The sequence below is a fragment of the Equus caballus genome, chromosome 1, assembly GCF_041296265.1.
Source record: "Equus caballus isolate H_3958 breed thoroughbred chromosome 1, TB-T2T, whole genome shotgun sequence".
NCBI lineage: Eukaryota > Metazoa > Chordata > Mammalia > Perissodactyla > Equidae > Equus > Equus caballus.
In genome coordinates, this window is record NC_091684.1 from 104777621 (window position 1) to 104801956 (window position 24336).

General features: G+C 58.1%; 1 protein-coding gene across 6 annotated transcripts; it reads left to right on the plus strand.

Moving 5' to 3' along the window:
• Window positions 1-11693: 11693 nt before the first annotated feature.
• FURIN (furin, paired basic amino acid cleaving enzyme) lies at window positions 11694-23621 on the plus strand. 6 transcript variants are annotated; one of them, XM_070230787.1, is made up of 17 exons: window positions 12458-12582; window positions 13484-13592; window positions 15810-16149; window positions 16544-16642; window positions 16753-16848; window positions 17166-17294; window positions 17405-17481; window positions 17790-17878; window positions 18395-18567; window positions 18979-19191; window positions 19645-19745; window positions 19867-19970; window positions 20060-20177; window positions 20290-20469; window positions 20871-20995; window positions 21108-21218; window positions 21480-23621. In XM_070230787.1, exons 3-17 carry the CDS (start codon window positions 15973-15975, stop codon window positions 22067-22069), a joined length of 2382 nt encoding a protein of 793 aa, XP_070086888.1. In that variant the 5' UTR covers window positions 12458-12582; window positions 13484-13592; window positions 15810-15972; the 3' UTR covers window positions 22070-23621. The 6 variants fall into 6 exon arrangements, with proteins under 6 accessions (XP_070086905.1, XP_023505390.1, XP_070086888.1 ...); XM_070230804.1 differs by lacking the exons at window positions 12458-12582; window positions 13484-13592 and adding an exon at window positions 11694-11828; XM_023649622.2 differs by lacking the exon at window positions 13484-13592 and having other exon boundaries at window positions 12433-12582.
• Window positions 23622-24336: the final 715 nt, after the last annotated feature.

The following is a 24336-nucleotide window of genomic DNA, read 5'->3' on the forward strand; positions in this document are numbered from 1 at the left end:
CATTCATGTGGCATGTGAATTCGGAGGGGCTGGCAGTGACAGTCTGGAACCCCATGGGGAGAAGGAATCCACGGCCGTGTGGGGACGGGTTAGCGATGTCTGCCGTGGGCTGGGACAAGCGAGTCTTGGCTCGCGTGCTGCGTGTTTGCCGTAACTGTGATCCCCCAGGCGACCCGTCCCAAGTGAACCCTCAAGGAGTTCCCCAAGTGCGCCCCGGAGCTGCGGTGCCCTAGTAACCCCATTTCTGCAAACACCGAGCCCTTGGAGAAATCACGCAGCTACTGAGAGGGGATTTTGCTTCGGTTTGTACTTCTCACAGGCACTTCCTGTCCCAGATAACCGGCTCCAGGGCCTGCGCTGGGGTTTACCTGGGAGGTCACAGCTGCGTCCTGAGCGCTCCCATCCGAGGGCTCCCCTCTGGAGAACAGCCCCTCAGGCTGCCTGCTTTCCTGGCAGCGCCCCTCTGCTGCAGGTTCCCCTCGGGCCCCGTTCTTGGCTTATGTGCAAACTCAGACCCGGTTTATGTGGCCGAGATGGCAGAATGCCCCACCCTCCCAGGGGCACTCTCAGAGCAGAAACCTAAGTCTCTCTAAGCATGGAATGCCAGACATGGAGGCAGGTAGAGGGGGACACATCCAAGGATGTGGGGACGGCCTCATTCCTCAGATCAGCCGGCCAGTGAGGGTCCAGCTTCATGCCACCCACCTTGGTCACAGTCGGCTGAACACTGCAAAGGTCTCTGCCGTGTTCCTTCCTGGCACAGTCTTGTTTGACTGCGATAGGTGACTTCACTCCACCCAGTTTCCCTGGCCTTCTGGGTTGTAGGACTCCTGGCCCAGTCCCGAGGGCCAAGAAAAGACCCTGTGCTGCTCAGTGGCTCTAAATGGCAGAGAATGACTTGTGGCGGTGGGGAACATTTTGCAGGATCCCAGAATTTTCCCAAGAGCGAGAATTCCACCTCCACCCAGGGCATACATCCTTTCCACAACCCCTCACCAAATGGACGCTCAGCTTCCACTTGAATGCCTCCAGAGGCGGGGAGCTCAGTGGAGGGGTTGGCAATTCTAGGCATCTTTTATTTCCTCTTTGTGTTTTCATGTAGATTCAAGTTTTCTGCAATGAAATGATTCATTCAACAAGTATTTATGGAGCCTACTACACACTGGGCACCGTTGTAGCCCCGGCAGATACGGCAGTGAGCAAAACAGACAAAACTCCTTGCCCACGTGGAGCTGATAGTCTTATGAGGGGAGAAAGGCAACAGGCAAACAAAGAAGGAGTATATAGACTGTGTCCGATGGTGCACATGCTGTAGAGGAAAAGGAAACAAGGAAGGGGGGTGGGGGTTGCAACGTCTTCATTTTAGCAGACTGTCGGCAGTGAAGGCAACATTCATTTGAGCAATGTCCTGAGAGATGAGCCAGCTAAAGCACGTCGGTGTCATGGAAGAGAGGTCCAAATAGAGAGAACAGGGGGCTGGCTCGGTGGTGCAGTGGTTAAGTTCACATGCTCTGCTTTGGCGGCCCAGGGTTCTCTGGTTCAGATCCTGGGCACAGATCTACACACTGCTCATCAAGCTGTGCTGCGGCAGGTGTCCCACATACAAAGTAGAGGAAGATGGGCACTGATGTTAGCTCAGGGCCAATCTTCCTCAGCAAAAAAGAGGAGGATTGGCAGCAGATGTTAGCTCAGGGCTAATCTTCCTCAAAAAAACCAAAAAAATCTCTAGGCGATTCAGATGTGTTTCCAAGGGTAAGAACCACCAAAATAGTCCTTTAAAAAAAAACAGCCATGGGCCAGCCTGGTGGCACAGTGGTTAAGTTCACACGTTTTGCTTTGGTGGCCTGGGGTCAGCTTGTTCCGATCCCGGGTGCAGACATGGCACTGCTTGGCAAGCCATGCTGTGGCAGGCATCCCACATATAAAGTAGAGGAAGATGGGCATGGATGTTAGCTCAGGGCCAGCCTTCCTCTGCAAAAAGAGGAGGACTGGTGGCAGATTTTAGCTCAGGGCTAATCTTCCTCAAAAAAAAAAAAAAGCCAAATACAGGGAACAGCCTGTGCAAAGGCCCTGTGGTAGAGAGATAGAGAAACAACAGGGAGGCCAGTGTGCTGGAACCAAGTGAGCTGGCGGAGGACTGTGGGAGATGAGATGAGGTTAGCAAGGCTCAGGGGTAGGGTGCATGGTGCCTATATAAATATGGCTTCTGTAATGCAAGAAACCACATTTTTAAATAGGAAGGGGTTGGATTCTCTGGAAGTCGAATCCAGATAAAAAGAACACGCAAATCTAATCACGGTGAGCCAAGTAAAGACCGCACTGGGAAGTGCACAGTGGGACCAGCATTTCTGCAGCTCCAACAGTGCCTGGCATCACTGGAGCCAAAGGGACAGGCTGACTTAGTTTTTACAATTGATTGTACTGATCCAGGAAAACAGAAACCAAATTGCTATGTGGGGTAAGAGGTTTAACCAAAAGGGCTGGGCTTCCTGGGACCTAGTGGGGGTAAGGGGGGAGGTGTTAGTGTTCTCAGACCTGGAGCAGAGGCAGGTGAGGCGGACACTGGAATGGTGGGTGCCTCCCAGGACCCTCACCAGGAGGGGGTCTCCGGACCCAGGCACTTGCTATGGAAACCTTCGTGTGAGCAGCCTGGGCAGCCCTGGGGGTCCTGGTCCTGGAGGGCCAAACCCACCCTTGGGCGGCCGTTCAGGAGGGTGGCAGCCAGCCGCCTATAGGACTCCACTGGGTTGTCGATCTATTAATAAGCCTGTTGCCCAGGAAGCATATGAAGCTCAGATACCTCCATGACACGCTAACTACGCTTGGGCTGGGCCTCCAGCTCCAGGCCTACCTGCCCACCCGGTCTTTGCTGAACTTGGAGCTACTGGCTGAGGCTGCAACAGGGAATAAGACAGGCCTGGGTCAGTCAATGAGCTAACGGGTGGTGACAGGAGAGGGGGTGGGAGATGAAGTGAGGCAGGGCAGGAGAGAGGGAGGTGGAAGGCCATAGGGGAGTGATGGTCACAGAGTCTGCACTTCGTCTTGAGCCCTGGCCAGCCCCAGCCCAGCGCAGACGGCCACGGATGGTACAGGAACATTCAGAACTCTCTGTCCTTTACCAGAGCCTGACAACATGTCATTGTTACAGTCATGGACATAGATCATTATCTTCTAAATGGTATTTTTGGCGTGTGCGTGTTTACTCGCTTTGATATGGAGAGAGAGGAGGCAGGGTCACCTGCCAGGCTTGGCACACTTTCACCCAGGACTCCAGGAGAGGCTCCCCAGAGTGTCCGGGCCCCACGAGGGACTGTGACCCCCGCACTCCCCTTCCGCCTTCTGCCCAGTGCCTGTATATACCGCCTAGCCCGGTCCAGCAGGGCCCAGCCAAGGTGAGCAATTACGGCCAGGAGCTGATGACAAAGAACACAGTAAGCTTCCTGCCCCATCCACTAGCCCTTGCAGTGGTCACTGAGGTCAGTTGGCCTGACACGGGTTCAAATTCTGACTGTACCACTTCCTGTACATGTGACCTTGAGCAAGTTATTTAATCCGTCTAAGACTAAATGTTCTCCTCTGTAAAATGGGTAGCACTTACTTCACAGGGTGGTTTGGAGGATTATAAAAGACCCTGCCTTTACAGATCTTAGCACGGTGCCGGCTCATAGCAAGGACTCAGGAAATGTTAACCATTACGATTATTTTCATCATCGTTACTGTCGGTGTGACCACCTTACACTCTACTGTTGACACAGGATTTCACTGCCCAAGTTTGCGTTTGTGTTTATGATTGTGTTGGCACCAAGCGGCCCTTTTTAATTGCTGCTGGCTAACGAGAAAAAAGCAGAGGCAGATTTAATGCGTAAATGATGCGTTGAAGCCAAGGAAGGCCAAATGATGTAAGAGCCCACTGTGCAAACAGAAGTCTTGCAGCAATTCAAATAGAGAAAAGTAGTGGCAGAACTGAGTCATCGCCCAGCACATGGCAGCATCCACAGACCTGTCCCGCTCAGGGGGTCTGCTCCCATTGGTCAGTCCCGTATCGGCACGAGGGGCGATTTGGTTTCAGCCAAAAAACGTCATCCTTCCCATTGAACCAATGCTGTCACTTTGAGTTGTGTTGGGTTTGTAGTTTTGTTTATATTTATTGTGTAAATATCTCCAGCATGTATTGCCAAGTAAAAAACCAAATTGTAATATGCTTCCTTTTGATAAAAAGGGAAGTAGGAAAAATAAAAAATTAAAAAAAGGGAAGTAGGAGAATAGAGAGGTGTGTGTGTGTGTGTGTGTGTGTGTGTGTGTGTGTGTATAACTTTTTTCTTCTTGCCAGAAGGATAAATCAGATCTAATAAAAATTCGTACTGGAGTGTGGAGGGGAACCACGTGGAAGGGGCCAAGGCAGGAGCAAGATTGCTCCCTATGTATTTTTCTATTTAGTTTTTATCTTTTTTAAAGATTTTATTTTTCCTTTTTCTCCCCAAAGCCCCTCAGTACATAGTTGTGTATTTTTAGTTGTGGGTCCTTGTAGTTGTGGCATGTGGGACGCCACCTCAGCGTGGCCTGATGAGCGGTGCCATATCCGCCCCCAGGATTCAAACCGGCAAAACCCTGGGCCACCGAAGCAGAGTGCGCGAACTTAACCACTTGGCCACGGGGCCGGCCCCTCTATCTAGTTTTGACGTTTGAGTCATTTTGGATTAATGGTTGCGTGAGAGCTGTCAGAAGGAATGTATACCTACTATAACAAAAATAATTGGCCTTAGTCAGCATTGGGGAGGCCGCAGAAGTTCTCTTTCAGTAAAGGGCATGTACAAGGTTCAGAGCAGAGACCTGTGTCAGTGACGGAGAGCCCGGTCCGTTCCCAGGAGAGCAGTCTTCCTAGAACACTATCTGGAAATTATTTCTTCTCTCTAAAAACGAGCAGGTCAGAAAGATCAGCCCTACAGGACCCTATGAGGAGGGAACTTAGCGAGCACAATGATGGGGCCAGCGTTGGGACACAGCAAAGCTACACGTCCCCCATGTGGCCAGATCTCCAGGCGCCCCTTAGAGAGCACAGCCCACTAGTGTGCCTGAAATGGGTTCCAGAGCCTCTAGGCACCAAGCAGGCATCAGGATTTGGGGTGGCAGCTGCCCACAAGGCCCCACCAGCCCCCATCAGCCTGGTCCTATTGTCCCGGAGGGCTGCCCATCTCTTCTCTGCATCCCGATGTGAACAAGTTGGGAAGGGCTCCCTCGGCAGACTGTCTGCTCACCTCCATCCTCAGAGGCGAGAGGTGAAAGGAGCAGGCAGCTTGCAAATGGGTACAAGGCACCTCGTGGGCCACCCAGGGACCAGGCCACACCAAAGGCTGCTCTGAGCGCAGACAGCAGTGCAAGGAGGCTGGCAGCTCTCCTGCCTGGGAAAAAAACAACCTATCACCACCAGAAGGAGAGCCACAGTGAGGGCAGAGATTTCACCCATGAAAGCTTGGGGTTAGGCCAAAGTGGAAAAGTTAGAAAAACCTCCAAGGTCAGCCCACCGGAACAGCCTTCCTGCCTCAGAAGGAAGGAGGATGTGATTTAATCACGGTGGCCATCGTTGCTGGCCAGGCGCTGTGCTGCGTGCTTTACAGGTGTCACCTGATGAGCTGAGGAGCCTTTACCCCACTTTACAGACAAGGAAACTGAGGCCCCAGGAGGTTAAGTCATTCCAGTGAGTTTCAGAGCTGGATTTGACCCTGGGGCTGGGCTGGTAACCAGCACACTAGACGGCCTCCTGTAACGTCTGTGTGGGGAGGGGCAGCTCAGTGGCTCTGTGGCACACCCGTTATAGAAACACCAGCATGTGCTCCTGGGAGAACGCAGGGGAACGAGGCTTGTCCAAGAAAAAGTCGGATGTGAATCCCATCTGAGCCGCGTCGTCCCAGAGCCTGGGGGAATGGGTGTCTGAGTTAGCCATGGCGCCCCCTCTTCCGGAGGCAGAACACTGAGTGAGCAGGCTTTCTGTTCTCGCTCCCCAGGTTCAAACCCTGGATCTTCTTCTTCCTCACTGTGACTCCCAGCAGGCTCTCGAGGCCTCAGTTTCCCCATCTGTAAAATGGGGATAACAATAGTACCGGCTTTGGGGTTGTTATGAGCACAAAACGAGGCCATCAGCATAAAGCGCTCAGCAGAGTCACAGAACGAGCGAATGGGCACTCTGTGAGTTCCCACTGTTGGCTCGAAGTGTCCCTTGTCAGCAAGTCCTCTGTGAACGCTGTCCACGTAGGTGTGGCTGGCGGAGAAGCCCCTGAGCCCAGCCACGCGGTTGGGCAGTGGGACCCCAGGCCTGGCGGCCCCGGTCAGCTCACAGCCTGCAGAGGCTCCAGCATCCCAGAGCAGTGGGTGGTACCCCATCCTTCCCAGGCCTGCTCAGGAGCCCAGAAACCTGCTTGCTGGGTTATGAAAGTCACTCGACTTCCCCTAGCCGGTCCACCACCCACACATCACATGGGAGGGTCTCTAATGTAGGGCTGTTGTGGGCGCCCCCTCTGAGCCCCTGTGTGTCTTCTCCCCATGAGAGTCCGAGGGGCCCTTTAAAAGTGCAAACTAGTAAAATTCTCCAAAAACTGTCCACTGCTCTGAGATTCAGCTCAACATCCCCATGGGCCTGCCACAGTCTCCACGACCCAGCCCTCGCCTACCCCACCTCCTCAGCTCCCACCTCGCTCCGCTCCCAGAGGGTCTGCTCTCCAAGGTCGTGAGCGCACACCCCAGGCCTGGGTCCTCCCGGTCTCCCCTGCCCGGGACGCCCTCTCTCCACATCTTTACTTCTTTCTTTCTTTTTTAAATAGTATAATCCGAGTCTTTTTAAATTGAGATATAATTACCATATAACAATGTGTAAGTTTCAAGCGTACATTGGGTTGATTTGATGCATTTATGCATTTCCTTGCCTCTTTCTTGAGCCTCGGTTCAAACATAACCTCCTCCAAGAGGCCCTCTCTGACCACCAGGGGGACAGTAGCTCTCGCCTCCCCAGGCACGACCACATTTCCCTCCTTATCATTTTTCTTCCAGAGCACTTACGACGATCCGACCTTCTCCTATAAACTGGCTTATTTACCTGCTGTCTGCCCCCCTCGCCACAGCTGGAGCACTGGAGGAGGGCCTGCACTCAGCGGGTGTTCAGTCAACAGCCGAGGAATGAAGGAATGAAATGCCCCGTGCACACTCCACAAGGTTTTTATTGTCACACATCGCTTATCGCCATCATGAGTCCTCTCCTCGCTCCCCTGCCTCACCCAGGGGCTCCTGAGAACCTCGGGGAGGTCTCCCTCAGCTACAAACACTTGGACCATGGGAGAGAGGCCTGTCACTGCTTGCCACCCCCAGTGCTCCCTCCCGGCATCTCGGCACCCCGCTCCGCGTCCAGTGTACCCCGTCGGGCACGAGTGGTGCTGGAGCCTTTCCAGTGCAGGCGGCTCCCGAGCTGGCCTCTGCTCCCCAGGCGCGCCAGGCCCAGAGGAGGGACAGCACCGCCCTCCTCCATGTCTTAACTGACTCCTTCCCCAGCAAGGTTTGCTTTAGGGATTAAAGTTAGTGGAGGAGCCTGTAATTTCCAGACTCATCTGTTCCTTGCCTGGCAGCCAGCACTCCGTTTATTGTATTTTCCCAAGCCCCTGATAATACCACTCCAGACACATTGGTTTGATAGCATCATCTGCCGGAAAAACTCGCCAGCGCTTCCTCCAAGCCGCAGATGGACTCTCGCCGGCCTCACAGAGGGACGGGCGCCTGAGCAGAATGTTCTCGGCAGCCCCTGCCCTCCTCTCTTCCTTCGGCCTGGAGGCCCATGATCCTGTTCTCCTTTTTTCCTGTTTTCTTTTTAAGCACGACAGTGACCTCCCCATTTATCTGCCACAGTCAAGAAATGGGCTACTTCACCTTAATAAATTTTCAAAATGATACCTTTCAAGCACTAAAACTTCATACAAATACATTTTAAAAACAGCTTTATTGAAGTCTAATTGACACACTAGAAACTGTACGTAGTTACAGTATGTAACTTGAGCTGTCTTGACATTTGTCTACACCCATGAAACCATCACCACAATCAAGAAAATGAACATATCCTTCACTCCACGTTTCTTCCCTCTGCCACCTGGCCCCTTCCCCAAGCAACCACCAACCTGCTTTCTAAATACATATTTAATGTGAAGCTGTCTCACCCACTTCCCCACCTTACAAACGGAGAGATCAACAAGATTGCTCCCTGCCTTGATCCAGCCACGTCCTCAGACGTCGAGGAGACATTTAAGATGCTTTGCACCGAACGCTAAATGGCCTCATTGTTGCACTGCCCTGCCAGGTGGTTTGGGGTTTGGGCGTTTTCTCTGTCATTGCCGGCTGTCTCCCTGCACAGTTCCCAGCAGACAACTCCTGCTGCCTCGCCCCCTGGCACACCCACCGGCTCCCTCCCTTCCCATTCCTCATTCCTGATCAGTGGGTCTCGGCTGGGGGCAATTTTGCCCCCCAGGGGATATTTGGCAATGTCTGGGGACATTTTTGTTTGTCCTAATGGGGGTGGGGGTGCTACTGGCTCCTAGCGTTGCTAAACATCCTACGATGCACAGCGAAGAATGATCCGGCCCAAGATGTCGATAGTGCCGAGGTTGAGAAACCCTCTTCTGGATGACAAAACTGACTGGAAAACTCAATAAGAAGTCATGATAAGTGATTGTTGTACTTTTCTGGATCAAGAGGGAGAAAGAAGGCAGGAGCCTGCTGGAGCTGCAAGGCCACATGGGACGGCACAGATCCAGAAGATTCTGGCATGTCTCAGGTCAGGTATCTCCTTCCACTCTATTAGAGGTGGTCGCCCGCTTCCTGAGGACAAGCTCCAAGGGACTCAGCTGGAGGCCCCAGGGCCCAGTATGCAGCAGGTGCTCAATGAATGTCTAGCAGATCAGATTGCACCCAAAGCACCTATCTGGTGCCCGAGTGTGGGTAGCACTGGCTGGGCACTGGAGGCGGGCAGAAGACACAGAGGTGGCAGAAAGGAGTCAATAAACCGACCAGTGGCTGGCAGGCAGCAGAGCCACCCCAATAACTGGGAAAATGAGAAGGGCTGGCCATGCTGGGATCCTGTCCCAGCGTGACCCAATATGTCACCACCAAATCGCTTCGAGCTCCTCCTCTCGCCCACAGACTCCGTTTGCCTGTCATATAAAGGAGGATTTCCCCAATCGGCCTAGCCAGGAATGGACGGGCCCTGCCGTGGGATGCGGCAGCAGGAGCCCCATCTGCCCGGCAGTGTTCACGATGGACGCCGGATGTTCTGGACAAGAAGGCGAAGTGTGGGCATGCTTTATTCAATTCTGCATGTTAAAGGTTTCATTATTTTACTATAAAAGTTACTGTAGATATTTATGAAAGTGCAGGGAAGCCAAAAGAAGAGAACAAAAAGTTCTCAAATCCCACGCTTTCAGAGAAAACCCCAGCCCCATTTTGCTGTGTGCCCTTCTACGCACACAGGGACGTACGTAGTATGGACATTTCGACTAAAACCAGGTGTGGGTGCTGCTGCCCAAGGCTTTGTGGGAGGTGCCTGAGAGTCGGGAAGAGGTTTGGAGAGAAGGGTTTAGAAAGCACTCTGAAGGGACAATGGGAGCGCCGGGGTGAGGGTGACATGGGAGTATGGTTGCTCTCTGGAGCCTCCCAGATTAGCCCCAAATCCCCAAATCCAAGGATAAAGAGAGGCTTGGCTGGCTGGCTGCCTCTCCCCGGACCCCTGCTGGGAAGGTGGGAACCTCCTCACAGCCCCATCCTCCCCTGGCCTTACCCATCAGGCCCTGCTCCCCCCACAGGTCGTCCCCTCTCCTAGCCAGGCTTCTGTCACAGGGTGCCCAGTGTAAAACTGATGAACTGTGATCCACAGGCCCTGAGGCTCCTAAGGCCCCAAGTCAGGGGCCCTGGGGAGTTTAGCCCCCTCAGGCAGTGATAAGGGAACAATACCTGCCCGCTGGACCCTGCTCAATGAGATAAAGGAAGAAGGTGGCTAGCAGGCACCCGCTGGGGCAACCTGGAATTCTCTCCAGAAGGATCTCGAGGAGGGTGGCTTCCAAATTCTTTTTAGCGACAGCATAGTCCTCGTAAGATACAATCATGTGACACTCTGAAGTAGGAGAGGGACAAAGGTGGAGATGCTCCAGGCAAAGCAAGGACAGGTGCTCACTTGCTCAATTCCCTCCCCTCTCCTCCCCTCAGTGATGGGCCTCTGAGCAACACGGCAAAGAATTCTGCCTGATGCCAAAGGCAGGGTCCAAGGGGCAGGCCGGTGGGACGAGACTGGGAAGTTCCAGTGTCTCTGCTGGGTGGCAGCCATCTGAGACAGGGCTCGCCCCTCCTCCTCCTAAAACCCACTGTGGCTCCCCTAGGGCCAGCCGCCAGGATGGGTGGGGCACCTAGAGGCAGCCAGCATTGCTTTCTTTCCGGGTTGACCTTTCTTCTAGGCCAGAGGACAAGTGGGAAGGGCACTGGGGGACTCCAAGTCTAGGTGGAGCCAGTCCTGTCCCGATTTCCCCTCAATGGGGTTCTCTTGCTCACAGACTGAGGAAGAACCGTGACTCACTTCCTGCCTCAGTCTGACTGCAGTATTGTTCTCCCAACTGTGGCTGTGCTGGGGGTGGGAGGGGCTACCCCAGGGTCTTAGCTCCTTGTTGGGGGAAGTTCTCACTCCGAGATGGGGCCCAACTGGACTTACGTCCCAGCTCAACTTTCAAGACCCCTCGTTCTTCCCTGAGCTTCTGGGTTTTTGCAGCATTTGTAAGGGTGCCTCAATGGGACCTTATCCCGTTAATGGAATATTATCTCCATTTTCAGAGCGGTAAATGGAGGCTCTGAGAATTCAGCAACTTGTCTAAGGTGGCATAACATAAGATCGTGCCACAGGGATCTGAACCCAGGTTTGCTTGTTGACTCGTCACATAGTGAGTTACCTTTGGAATATTACTTAACCTCTCTGGGCCTCAGTTTCCTCCTCCATAAAATGCAGATAGTGATACATGAAAGGTGCCTAAAGGAAAACGTATTGCACCTGCCTCACGGGGTTAGGGGTGAGGAAGAAACAAGTTAACACAGAGACGGAGCTGAGAATGGTGCCCGGCTCACAGGAAGCACTTGGCGGTGTGCGTTTTTGTCATTATCCCCAAACCTGTGTTCAGGAGGCCACAGGATAAGACAGTGCTGCCAGGTTACCTCACATCGAGCAGGAAGGGACCAGCAGAGACTGCTCTGCGACCTTGGCATAACCCAGCCTGGGGAAGCTCTTGGCCACATTTCTCCTCTTTTCTTTCCCAGCCCAAGCAGTGGCGGTCTTCATGGGGGCCTCAGCCAAGTAGCACAGACGTTTTCTAGGGCAGGGACCCAGGGACGGAGAGGAGCCGGCTGGTATATTGCAAGTAGCTTGGACTCGGGCTCTGCCAACGCCCCAGATCTCTTCCGGGCTCTGTGGCCTGCTATTCATGGGACCTTCGGCAAATTATTTAAACTTTGCGCGCCTCAGTTTCCTTATCTGCAAAATGGGATTAATAATGTCAGCCTGAAAGGATTATGCGGATTAAAAAAAGTACATAGGGAGGAGATAATGTAAAGCGGCTGGCCTGGTGCCTGGCAGGTGGCTGGTGCAAAACAAAAAAAAAAAAAGAAAAAAAGAATTAAAAAAAAAAATCAAAGGTCATGGGCTACTTGTTCTGCGTATCCACCTGTCTCTACAGAGGCAGATAAAATCCTGAGTCCTCTGAGACTAGGCCACGGGAAGGTTTGCCCGGCTGCTGTGAAGTCCGGCCTCAGGCGGGGTACCCCAGGTCCGTCATCCCAGGCCACTTAACCCGGTCGTGCCCAAACGCCGGCTAGCGAGTGGGGAAGCGGGGAGCAGAGGACCAGCTCCCCGAGAACGAGGCCGGGGCTGAGCTTGCAGGCACCCCTCGAGGCGCCCGGGCCCAAGCGCAGGGCTCCGAGTTCGAGTTCGGATCTCCGCGGGGCCGCGGCGCGGGCAGCGGGGCCTGGGGACGCGCCGGCGGCCGGGGGGCGGGGGGGTTCCGGGACCGCCGGCCCCACGTCCCGCGCGCCCCCCGGGAGCCGGCGGCAGCGGCGCCCCAGCAGGCCGCAGGGCCGGGGTCGGGCCAGGCGCTCCGGGGCGCTCCGCACGCGGCCGGGCGGCCTGGGCGGCGGCGGCGGCCGGGCGCGCGGAGGTGGCGCCGCCAGGGGGAGGGGCGCGGCGGCGGCGGCGGCGGCGGAGGAGGAGCCGGGCCGCCGCAGCCGCTGTCAGCGGCCGAGTAAACAAGCCGCGCCGCCGCGGCCCGGCCGCTGCCCCCGCCCGCCGCCCGCCGCCCGCCGCCCGCCGCCCGCCCGCGCGGAGCCGGAGCCCGCGCCGAGGCCGACCGCGCCGACGCCGAGCCCGCCCTGGTCGCCGGCGGCCGGGCCGCGCCGCCCGCCCCCGCGCGGTGACGCTGCTGCAGGGCCGGGGCTGCCGGGCCAGGCCGCCGCCGGCTCTCCCGGGCCGAGGGCGCCGAGCCGCGCGGCGCTCGCCGGAAAACTTTCCCCGGCCGGCTCCCCAGGGTAAGCAGGGGGCGCGGGCCCGGCGCCGCGGGAGGCGCGGGCCGCCGGCTCTCGGGCCCGCGGGGCGCAGGCGGGGCGCCCGCAGCCCACCTGAGCGCGCCCCGGGCCGGGACTTTTCCTCTCGGGCCCGGGCGAGCCCTCTGACCCCGGGAAGCGCCCGCGGGCCCGCCGGGGCGGGATGGGGAGAGCATTCCAGAGGCGCGGGCGCTCCCGCCTCCCCGCCGGCCTTCGGCGCGCCGGCGGCTCGCCCGGCCCGCGCCGGGGAGGGAGGAGGCGCGCGGGGCGGGGGCGTCGTCCCGGCCGGGCCCCCGCACACCTGGGCGGCCGAGGCGCCGGGGCGGGTCCCGGGTCCGCGGGCGCCGCCGGGCTGCTCCCCGCTCTGGCCTGGCCGAGGCCCCCGCTGCCCTCGCGGGCTGGCCGGACGGAGGGGCGGCCTGCTCGCCGGACAGGTCTGACAGCAGTCACTGCCAGGTCAGTACCTGCTTTCCCGCCACCCGCTGACCCTCGGCCCTGGGCGTGCAGACCGGCATCAACCTCAGGGCGTTGGAATTCGCTTTCCGACTTGGGAAGGGCCCGGGGAACCCAGGTGATGTGGCCTGGGGAGGGCCTGCCAGGTGTGGACACCACGTAGGAGAATAGTCAAGGCTGACTGACCTGTGTCAACCCAGAGCGGCTCAAGTTTTCCTATGACCTATAATGGGCTTCCGCACCAGATCTGATTTTTTAAGAAGGATTCTGTGGCTTTTAAAAAAGTTTGAAAACCTCTGGTCTAGCAGTTTTTACCACCAAGGAAACTGAGGCCCAGAGAGGAAGTGACTTATCTAAGATCACACAGCAGATGAGTAGTTGAGGAGGAGCTGGAAATCAGAGTTTCAGAGGAGCCTGTCCCTGCTTGGAACAGGACCAGGCTTGGTGTCCCTTTGCTGAAAAGAGAGACCAGACCGGGTTTCCCGAGGAGCCCTGTCCACGCCAGGCCCGGAGTGCCTGGGAAGCAGCGGCCGGACCTAGGGGTAGGTTCAGTTTGGGTTCCTTGGAGTGACCCCCTCCGTCGGGATGTTCCTGAGGCTGGAGAAAAGGGCTTTAACCAAGCACACAGCCAGGAAGAGCACCCAGAGCTCTGTCTATGGCCACAACCCGGAGCTGAGTCCCCCGTGAGAGGGCATCACGGGAGGCTAGGGGTACAGCAAGCCTCCGGGTTTGCGCCGAACTTGGACTCAGAGGGTGAGTCAGAGTCTGGGGTGGGGGCGGAGGGGGGGGAAGCCCATTCATTCCTCGTTCTTAGCGCCTGCTCTTCTGGAAGGGGGATCCTCCCTCCAGGATCCTGAGGCGGGGCTGCTGAGGGGCTTCGGGGCGCGGTGGAAGCCGTAGACACTGCTCACCGTGGCTGGGGGTGCTGGGCGGAGAGAGGATGCTTGCTTTCCGGGGGGCTGCAAGGTAATTAAGCAGTTGGTCAATCACCTTTAACACCAAGCAGCTGCAGCTTGAGCCACTGTGTGCTGGAACCTGGGCTCGACCCAGACAAACCCCATCTTGATTTGGGGATGCCAGCAGGGCTCACGGCACTGTAGTTAGGGGGCGGCTTTGCTTGGCATCTGGAACCAAGAGGCAGCTGTTGTGGTGGCAAAAAGAGGACAAGAGGCCTTGTTCCTATCCGGCCTTGCCCCCAGGGCTCCAATCATCTGTTAAATAAGGGGCTTGGGGGTCCCTTCATCCTCTCGGGCTGGATGTTCTGGCTGCCGGACTCTTGAGGTCATTGCTCAGACCAGCTTTCTGAAACTGGGCTGCCCAAGGCATCATGGGGCTGTGGCTTCCAGGCCTGTTCGGGAGTTCTGTGGACTCTGCCCCTGTGGGGTGAGGAGGACCTGCCGTGCGGATGCCTCCTGCCATCAGCTGTCAGGTTATTTTGGTGTAAACTGAAAATACTCCAGGCATTGTGTGTTGAGTCCCCCCAGCCTGCAGGGTGGGACTGTAGCCGGAGCAGCCGGGGAGACTGGTTGTGGCTGAGGGCAGCCCTTGGAGAAGCAAAGGTTCCCCAGGGGAGGGCCTGCCTGCCCAGCTCCCAGGGCTTGCTGAGCTGGGGAGCTTCATTTTGCCGTCCAGTAAAGTGGCTTCCTTTGGGGCTGGGCCCTGGGAGTGGTGGGGCATCCAGGGTCCTGTGGGCAGGCGCTCTGCTCATTGAGCTGGGCGCTGGACAGGCTAACTCCCTGGGACCTCTCCTCGCTTCTCCCCACCCCAGGGGCTTGGCTTCTGGCTCGTCAGGGGCCCTATGTGGGGACAGTTATGTGGCCCTGGGCAGAGAGGTTCCGCTGTCTGTTTGCTGAAGGAGGAAAAACAACACGTGGACTATTGATTCAGCCTCACCTTGGTACTCCTGGCTCAGCAGCCGGTGTTTGCCCCAGCCGCCTGGCTCGGGTTACGCAAGGCTGGTGGGTGTGGAGTGAGAAGGGGCTGCTGCCTGGGCGGCCCCAGTGTTCCCCAGGAAATAGCGTCAAAAGAGCCTGGACTTTGCTTTTGTCTGCCAGTCTGGGCCATAGAGGGAGGTGAAGCCACTGCAAACCCCTTGCTGGGGCCCAAAGCCCCCATCCCACCGGGGTCACCCACTTTCTTCCCAGGGGCTGTGGGTGTTTGCAAATAACTCCCTGTGGCCGGGTTTGCTTGCTGAACCAAGAAACCCTAGTGTGCTGTGTAGATGCTGCCTATTAAGAAATATTAAAAAGCCAACATTTCATTCCTTTATAAAATCTACCTAAGTAATTTGGAAAATATACAGTGACACAAAGAAGGAGATAATTACTCGTAATTCTCACCATCTTGAGAGAAGCGTTGTTAACATTGTGGCGTGTGTCCTTCCAGATTTTGTTTTGGGGTTATATGTAAATATACGTGTATAAATAGTTTTTTAAAAACAAAAGGGGCTCATGTGCACATACTGCTTTATACCCCTGTTTTATGGATTCTGGTGAGCGTGTGTTCAGTGGTTGTTTCTGATTTTAGTAACTCAAGCCTTGCTACTCTTTATCCTACTTGTTGTGTGGAGAGAGGCTTGGGAGCTGTGTGTCCAGGGGTCCATCTGTCCATCTATCCGGCTGACCCTGGGGGCTGGATTTTCACCCGTCTCCCCCAGAGCCCCTTTAGGCCTGGAGTGACCAGTGGGGTGGGCAGGCAACATCGGCGCATGGCTGCAGATGGACTGACTCGCTCCCCCTTTTTTTCCTTTTTCCTCTCAGAGCCGGCAGCTCTCATCCTCCCCTCACAGCCCTGCCTGTCTTGGCCCCATGCCCCCGCCAGTCAGCCCCGGGCCACAGGCAGTGAACAGGCACGCCAGAGCCAAGGCCCTGTGACCAGGCCAAGGAGACGGGGGCTCCGGGGTCCCGGCCACCTGTCCCCTCCATGGAGCTGAGGCCCTGGTTGCTATGGGTGGTAGCAGCAGCCATAGCCTTGGTCCTGCTGGCGGCCGATGCCCGTGGTCAGAAGGTCTTCACCAACACCTGGGCCGTGCGCATTGCTGGAGGCCCGGCTGTGGCTGACAGTGTGGCCCGCAAGCATGGCTTCCTCAATCTGGGACAGGTAGGGGTTCCTACTGCCTGCTCGCCGAAGCATAGGACATTGCTGGTGGTGGGGCCGTGCGGGCAGGGGTTTGGGCACTGGGAGCAGGAAGTGTGGGGCTTGTCTTCCTGGGGGTATCTGGATGGTAGGCATGTTCTGGGAGGCCGGGGGATGGGAGCAGCGGCTTCTCCTGCCCTTGGGCTTCTAGCATAGGTTACTCAGATGGACCAGGGGGCGGGAGCGAGTCCCCCTAGATCTGCTGCACCTTCCCGCTGGGTCCTGGGCAGAGAGCAGATGCTCCTCCATCCCCTGCTGCTGTGTGCCTCCCCTTGCAGCCGGTTGTCCACCCCCGTCCCCCGCCTCCCGGGGGACTGACAGATGGGAAGCCCAGCTCAGTCTCCCTGCTCTGTTATAGATCTTCAGTGACTATTACCACTTCTGGCATCGAGCAGTGACAAAGCGGTCCCTGTCACCTCACCGCCCGCGGCACAGCCGGCTGCAGAGGGAGCCTCAAGTGAGTGCAGCCGCAGCCTCTCCTACAGCCACCCTTCCCTTCCTGCTCTCAGGAGTGCCTCTCTCCCCCCTCTTCTCTGCCCACAGCATCTCTCCCTCACTCCCTCCCAGGTACAGTGGCTGGAGCAACAGGTGGCAAAGCGACGGACCAAACGGGATGTGTACCAGGAGCCCACGGACCCCAAGTTTCCCCAGCAGTGGTACCTGGTATGCTGCCTCCTTGGGTCCTGGGTCCTCCTCCCCAGCTGCACCTACCCCTCCACTGAGGGATCCTGTGGGTGGATGAGACTGACTTTGAGGCTTCCTCTCATTCTTCCTCTTTCTGTCTGCTGAGCAGTCTTTCCCTAGCCCATCGTGTGGAGCCTGGGGATTTCCCTCCCAGAGTTCTTTAGGCTTCTAGGAGCCCAAACAACCAGAGCTGGATGGAGAAGGAGGTTTTGGGGTGGTGAAGGGGTTCCTCCTAATCTCATGCTGCCAACCACATCTCATCAGTGGCGGGGCAACCGGGGTGGGTGTCTCTGCAGTCTGGCATCACCCAGCGGGACCTGAACGTGAAGGATGCCTGGGCCCAGGGCTACACGGGGCGCGGCATTGTGGTCTCCATTCTGGATGATGGCATTGAGAAGAACCACCCGGACTTGGCAGGCAATTATGTGAGGAGGTGGGGCAGGGAGGCAGCTGTCCCTGCTAAGGGGTGTCTAGCGGCAGTCCTGTTCTGCCAGTGTAGTCAGGCTGCTCCTGATGATGGCCATGTCCTTTCCAGGATCCTGGGGCCAGCTTCGATGTCAATGACCAGGACCCTGACCCCCAGCCTCGGTACACCCAGATGAATGACAACAGGTAAGAACCAGCAGGCCCTTGGCCTCCACCTGCTTTCTCTTCTCGTTCATTGGGAAGCAGGGCCAAGACTGGTTAAGACGTGCCCTGCCCGAGAGGCTGAAGTCTCTTCCGAAGTCCTGGTCCAACTGGGGCTCTGAGGGAGAGTCTGGTCAGATGGGAGGTGGCCCTGGGCCAGGTGGGATGTGTGGAGGGACTGTGCGCACACGTGGGACAGTGGTCCTAGTGGAGAGTCCTGCCGACCCTCCTGCTCCTCAGGCTGCACCTGCCACACTCTGTCCACCGCTAATGCTGTGCTCTTGCCCTGGCAGGCATGGCACGCGGTGCGCGGGCGAGGTGGCTGCGGTGGCCAACAACGGCGTCTGTGGCGTAGGCGTGGCCTACAATGCCCGTATTGGAGGTGGGTGTGGGTCTTGGTCATTCTGTCTTTGGGAGAATCCTGGGGGTGGGATTTTTCTCCACCTCCTTCCCATCCAGCCAGTGCCTGTCACTTTCCCACTGTGGATCCTTTTGACCACATGGCCATTCCTTAGAGGGTTCTTAGCAACTCATGTTGCTGAACCACCAGTGCTGGTGGCCCTGTGCTGTGGAGCGGGGTAAGAGTTTCTTAGCAGGAGTCTCCCCAGATCCTCCTGGCTCATTCTGCGTCCTTACGTGGCAGGCCTTGATCACCGCCCTCCTTTGGGAGCCCAGAGCCTCGTCCTAGTCCAGAATGTGTGGTTGAGGGCAGGTGACGTTCTTGTCTTTTCCCCTCCCCGGATATTCTCTTTGGAAAGCAGAGGCAGGCCATTAGGGGCTCAGCACCAGCCTCCACCTGCCCCTGCCCGTGCTCCAGGTGTAGGGCCAGCTGTGCTCTAGGGGCTGCCCCTGGCAGCTGGACCCACGCAGATCCCTCTCCCCCACACCCCGTGGCCAGGGGTGCGCATGCTAGATGGCGAAGTGACAGATGCGGTGGAGGCACGCTCGCTGGGCTTGAACCCCAACCACATCCACATCTACAGCGCCAGCTGGGGCCCCGAGGATGACGGCAAGACGGTGGATGGGCCAGCCCGCCTCGCCGAGGAGGCCTTCTTCCGGGGGGTTAGCCAGGTGAGGTGGGGGTCCTGGCCCAGCCCTGGGATCCAGGCCCTGCCTCTGGGGGCATACTGGGCGCTGTCTTTTCCAGAGCTTTCTTCCTTGTGTTTTTCTGTTCCTGTTTGTTTCTTGTTGTGTTTAATTTTTAATTTTACACAAAGCATGTTTATTAAGACATTAAGGGACCAGAAAGACAGAAAAAGAGAAAAGTAAATACAAATCACCCATAATTCCACCCCTGGGATCACCACTCTGAGCATTTTGGTGGTGTTCCGGGTCTATTTTTTTGTGCATAGACGTATTTGGGTATATACCTGATCCAGCAGGGATCTCACAGGGGAACCGGGGGGTGGGTAGAGGGTCCCCCAAGAACGAGGCCTCCCCCAAGTCCTGTTCGTGAGTGACCCCAGCCCGCTGTGTCCACAGGGCCGTGGGGGGCTAGGCTCCATCTTCGTCTGGGCCTCAGGCAATGGAGGCCGGGAGCATGACAGCTGCAATTGTGATGGCTACACCAACAGCATCTACACGCTGTCCATCAGCAGCGCCACGCAGCTCGGCAACGTGCCCTGGTACAGCGAGGCCTGCTCCTCCACCCTGGCCACCACCTACAGCAGTGGCAACCAGAACGAGAAGCAGATTGTGAGTCCTGCCCCGGGTGGGGAAATGGGCTGTGGCTAGCTCTCCCCAGGGCCCCCTTTCTGACTCCATCTGCCTCCCACCTACACGTGGCTGGGTGATAGTGGCTTAGGCATCCTGGAGTGGGAGCTGGGGGCTCTCTCAGACTCCTGGGGGCCGTAGAGCTGTCTGTGAAGCCCTGAGACATGTGAACTCTCCCTAGAAACATGCATCGCTCTTAATGACCTCCAATCTCTACTTCAAGCCCCTTGTTCCTTGGGAAATGGAGGCCCAGAAAGGGCCAGGCATTGGCCTGTCCACTGCAAGCTAGCGAGGCAGCCCCCGGGAGCAAGGGGTCTTGGCCCTGGCTTGCTGCACCCACTGTGGTGCTCAGGGCCTGTAGGCAGAGGGAGGGCGGGCGGGCGGGCAGGGCCTCTCTGGTCCCCATCACAGGCCCAACACTGTGTCATCTGGTAGGTGACCACTGACCTGCGGCAGAAGTGCACGGAGTCTCACACAGGCACCTCAGCCTCTGCCCCCTTGGCAGCCGGCATCATCGCTCTCACCCTGGAGGCCAAGTAAGTGGTGGGGACTTAGGGGCAGGCCTGTCCCCACCAGTGCTCTCTGCAGGGCAGTCCTTGGTCTCCAACCTCTCTCCTAAGAGACTGAGCTCCCAGCCTCTCCCTCCCACCTTTGCAGTAAGAACCTCACCTGGCGGGACATGCAGCACCTGGTGGTACAGACCTCAAAGCCAGCACACCTCAATGCTAACGATTGGGCCACCAATGGTGTGGGCCGGAAAGGTGAAGACAGGGTGGCCCAGTGGGCTGGACTGGGGGTCGGTGGGGGCACTCTATGCCTCCTGGCTCACCCTGCTTTCCCTGCCCCACAGTGAGCCATTCGTATGGCTATGGGTTGTTGGATGCAGGTGCCATGGTAGCCCTGGCCCAGAACTGGACAACGGTGGCCCCCCAGCGGAAGTGCATCATCGACATCCTCACTGAACCCAAGTGAGGGCTGGACCCTGGCTGGGAGGGGGCGGGTGGGACCCGAAGGTCGCAGGGGGTCCCTGCTGGTCCCTCTGGGCCAGGCTGGTGGACCTTCATGGTGCTGTCTGCACAGGGACATCGGGAAGCGGCTAGAGGTGCGGAAGACTGTGACCGCCTGCCTGGGGGAGCCCAGCCACATCACACGGCTGGAGCACGCTCAGGCGCGGCTCACGCTGTCCTACAATCGCCGCGGCGACCTGGCCATCCACCTGGTCAGCCCCATGGGCACCCGCTCCACCCTGCTGGCTGCCAGGTGCTTGCCCTGTCCGGCTCATCCTCTCCCTCCCACCCACATGCATCATTCATTCACTCTCAGGCCCTGATCGTCACCAAATACTTCTCAAGGGGGTACTGTGGGCATTTAGGGAGGGATGGTTTTGCATATGGGACTGTCTCATATTATAGGAATCCCTGATTCTGCCATTACATGCCACATCTGTGTGCCTTCCCATGTGTAGCACCCTTGCACGTTTCCAGAATCTTCTGGTTGATGAGATTTGGCCTCCTGGGAAACAGAGCCAACAGGCATTCCCAGCCCATGGGGTTGGTGCTGCACTGGGGGAGGGTGTCTGGTCCATGTGTTGTGGGCTTGGTGCCCCCTGGCTCGGGTCCCCCCAGAAGCCTCAGACAGCTGTGTCCACCCTCTTCGTCCAGGCCACATGACTACTCTGCAGATGGGTTTAATGACTGGGCTTTCATGACGACCCATTCCTGGGACGAGGACCCCTCCGGCGAGTGGGTCCTGGAGATTGAAAACACCAGCGAAGCCAACAACTATGGTATTGGGGCACTTGAGGGCTGGCAGGGCAAGGAGGAGAGCTGGAGGGGTGTGGGCTGCCAGGAGGGGTCCCAGGGCCCTCTAACTCTTGCTTCCTCTCCACCCCGGAATAGGGACACTGACCAAGTTCACCCTTGTGCTGTATGGCACGGCCCCCGAGGGGCTGCCCACGCCTCCTGAGAGCAGCGGCTGCAAGACCCTTACATCCAGCCAGGCCTGTGTGGGTCAGTAGTGGGTGCTGTTGGGGTGTGGGGGCCTGAGACGGGGGTGGACAGAGGTGGTTTGTCCTGAAACCCAGCTCTGGGAGAAAAAAGGGTCTGAAGAGCCCCTGGGGCCCTTGGGGTGGTCACAGTTCTGGGGCTGGGAGCTCCTGGGGACTGTGACAACTATGCTTGCAGCTGCAGGCCACAGGGCTCCCGTCGTCCTGGGGCTCACATGGCCGTGGGCAGCTTAGCTGACCCCTGCCTTCTCTCCCATGCCGGCAGTGTGTGAGGAGGGCTTCTCCCTGCACCAGAAGAGCTGTGTCCAGCACTGCCCACCAGGCTTCACTCCCCAAGTCCTCAATACGCACTATAGCACCGAGAATGACGTGGAGACCATCCGGGCCAGCGTCTGTGCCCCCTGCCACGTCTCGTGTGCCACATGCCAGGGGCCAGCCCCCACAGACTGCCTCACCTGCCCCAGCCATGCCTCCCTGGACCCTGTGGAGCTGACGTGCTCCCGGCAAAGCCAGAGCAGCCGTGAGTCCCCACAGCAGCAGCGGCCGGGGCCGCCCCCAGAGGTGCAGGCCGAGCCGCGGCTGCGGGCAGGGCTGCTGCCCTCGCACCTGCCTGAGGTGGTGGCCGGCCTCAGCTGCGCCTTCATCGTGCTGGTCTTCGTCACTGTCTTCCTGGTCCTGCAGCTGCGCTCTGGCTTCAGCTTCCGGGGGGTGAAGGTGTACACCATGGACCGTGGCCTCATCTCCTACAAGGGGCTGCCCCCCGAGGCCTGGCAGGAGGAGTGCCCATCTGACTCAGAAGAGGACGAGGGCCGGGGCGAGAGGACCGCCTTCATCAAAGATCAGAGCGCCCTTTGACGAGCGCCTGCTGCCCGCCCCTTCGAGCCCGTCCCCTCCTTGGGCACTTTTTAATTCACCAAAGTATTTTTTTATCTTGGGACTGGGTTTGGACCCCAGCTGGGAGGCAAAAGGGGCAGAGACCGCCTCCCACCCTACCCTTGGGCCACCTGGTTGCCTGAGGTGGGGCCCCAGGACCAGAGGAGGGGCAGGGAGGGCCTCGCCCCCCAGCACCCCAGCGTGTGGAGAAAGGAGTGAGACCTCTTGGGCAGCTTTCTGAGGCCCAGGCCCCAGCCAGAGCTCCTGCAGAGTGAAGAGGGGCAGCCCTTCTCTTCCGGGGTTCCTGCCCTGGGCCGCCCTCTTCCCCTTCCCTGTCCCTCTGAAGCAATAATGGTCCCCATCAGGCAGCAGGGAGGCTGGCCCAGGGGGTATTTGAAGGAGGAGGCCGCCTCGCCAAGGGCTTTTGCGTCCCTGACCCTGTCCCCCACCTCTGGTGAGCCTCGGGCGGAAGCGGTGATTGAAGGAAGGGACCAAGGCAAGGCAGGTGCTTCCAGGGGCGCACGTGTGTATCTGTCCCTGTGCCCACCTCCACCACAGCTGGCTGCCCGCGGAGTGAGGCTGCCCCAGGCCGAGCCCTGTGCTGGCGTCCTGACCACCCGCCCCTCTCTGGCACCCCCCCCCCGCCGGGGCCCAAGTCCCTGTTTTCTGAGCCCGGGGCTGCCTGGGCTGTTGGCATTCACAGTCCCGGAGCCCCTGGGTGGGTGGTGGGGAGGGACGGTGGCCCAGCCGGCCCCTCCCGCCTCCCACCCGATGCTGCTTTCCCCTGTGGGGATCTCAGGGGCTGTTTGAGGATATATTTTCACTTTGTGATTATTTCACTTTAGATGCTGAGTTTTGTTTTGTTTTTTTTTTTTTGTATTTTTAACGGGGGTAGCAGCTGGACCACCCACCTTCCCACACCCACTGTTCATCCTGCTGTTCCCCCGGCTGCCCTGGCCCTGAGGGGCAAGGGGCTGCAGCGTGTTCCTGAGGAATGAGGAGTAGCTGAGCCCCAAGTCCTGAAGAGGCAGGCAGGCCAGGCCTAGGAAAGGGGGGTCACTGGGGGAGGGGCAGGCTGTCGTCGTGTTTTACATGGGCTCGTCGTGCCAGGAGCTCACGGGTCACTGCTTCTCCAAGTGCCAGGGGTGGGCAGGCAGTGGCACCGAGCCCCCTCCAACACTGTGCCCTGGTGGAGAAAGCACTGACCCGTCCTGCCGCCAAGTCTCCCTCTTCTGACGTGCCTTTTGCACCCCTCCCATTAGGACAATCAGTCCCCTCCCGTTTGGGAGCCCCCTTTTCTTTCTCTCCCCAGCCCCTCCTGGCACCCAGCCACCTGCCCAGGGGTGCCCCCGCCTCTCCCACCTACCCACCCTTGTGGCCAGCCCAGCTGGTTTTGTAAGATACTGGGTTGGTGCACAGTGATTTTTTTTTTTCTTGTAATTTAAACAGGCCCAGCATTGTTGGTTCTATTTAATGGACACGAGATAATGTTAGAGATTTTAAAGTGATTAAACGTGCAGACTATGCAAACCAGGCCTGGTCTCCAGTGTGGTGATAATCGTCCTTCCCAGGACCCTGGGACTCGGTCCAGGGTGGGTGTGGGGGTAGGGCGGGTTAGGTGCCCGGTGGTGTCCTGCCTGCCTCTAGGTGGGCCCAAGTCAGGACTCCAAAGTCTGTCTCTTGAGGGGTTCTGGGGCCTCCTTCAGGGAGCAGCGGGGAGTGGAAGGAGACAGCAGCTGGAGATGAGCCCCAGGGGGTGGGACAAGCTGAGCATGGCACCCCCACAGGCCCGGTCTCCAGCAGGGTGGAGAGTAATAGCCTGTGGCCTGCTCGCTCAGGGTCTTCTTTGGCTGAAGTGGCTCGGCCACCAGCTGTGAGCCCGAGGCCTCTGGAGGGACCCAACTGAACCAAGATGGCTTTTGCTGGCGAGAGCCAGTCTCCCTCAGGGAAACTTCATACCTCTTCCCTCCGAACCGCCCTTCATCAGCCCCAGGTTTCCCTGGGGACGGGAGCCTCGCCTGGGGCCAGGGGAGTGGTGCTGGCCCCACCAGGCCTCTCCTTGGGATATTTACTTGGAAATTTTATTCAAATAGAGACTGGCGCCTGAGCTCTCCTTGGGGAATCCAGCGGGGTGGGGAGGGCCCAGACCAGGCCGCCCAGCCTGCTGCTGGCACTGCCCACCTGCCCCCAGCCTCTGGGCCTGCAGGACCCCGGCCCCAGCGCGCCTGCCACCTCACCGGGCCAGGCCC

Bases quoted from the DNA above. Each gene is read 5' to 3' on its own strand.
- FURIN (XM_070230804.1), top strand. From the start codon at position 15,973: ATGGAGCTGAGGCCCTGGTTGCTATGGGTGGTAGCAGCAGCCATAGCC. The intron at 19,971-20,059 runs GTGAAGACAGGG...CCTGCCCCACAG, and splicing joins CAATGGTGTGGGCCGGAAAG to TGAGCCATTCGTATGGCTAT. The intron at 20,470-20,870 runs GTGCTTGCCCTG...CTCTTCGTCCAG, and splicing joins TCCACCCTGCTGGCTGCCAG to GCCACATGACTACTCTGCAG.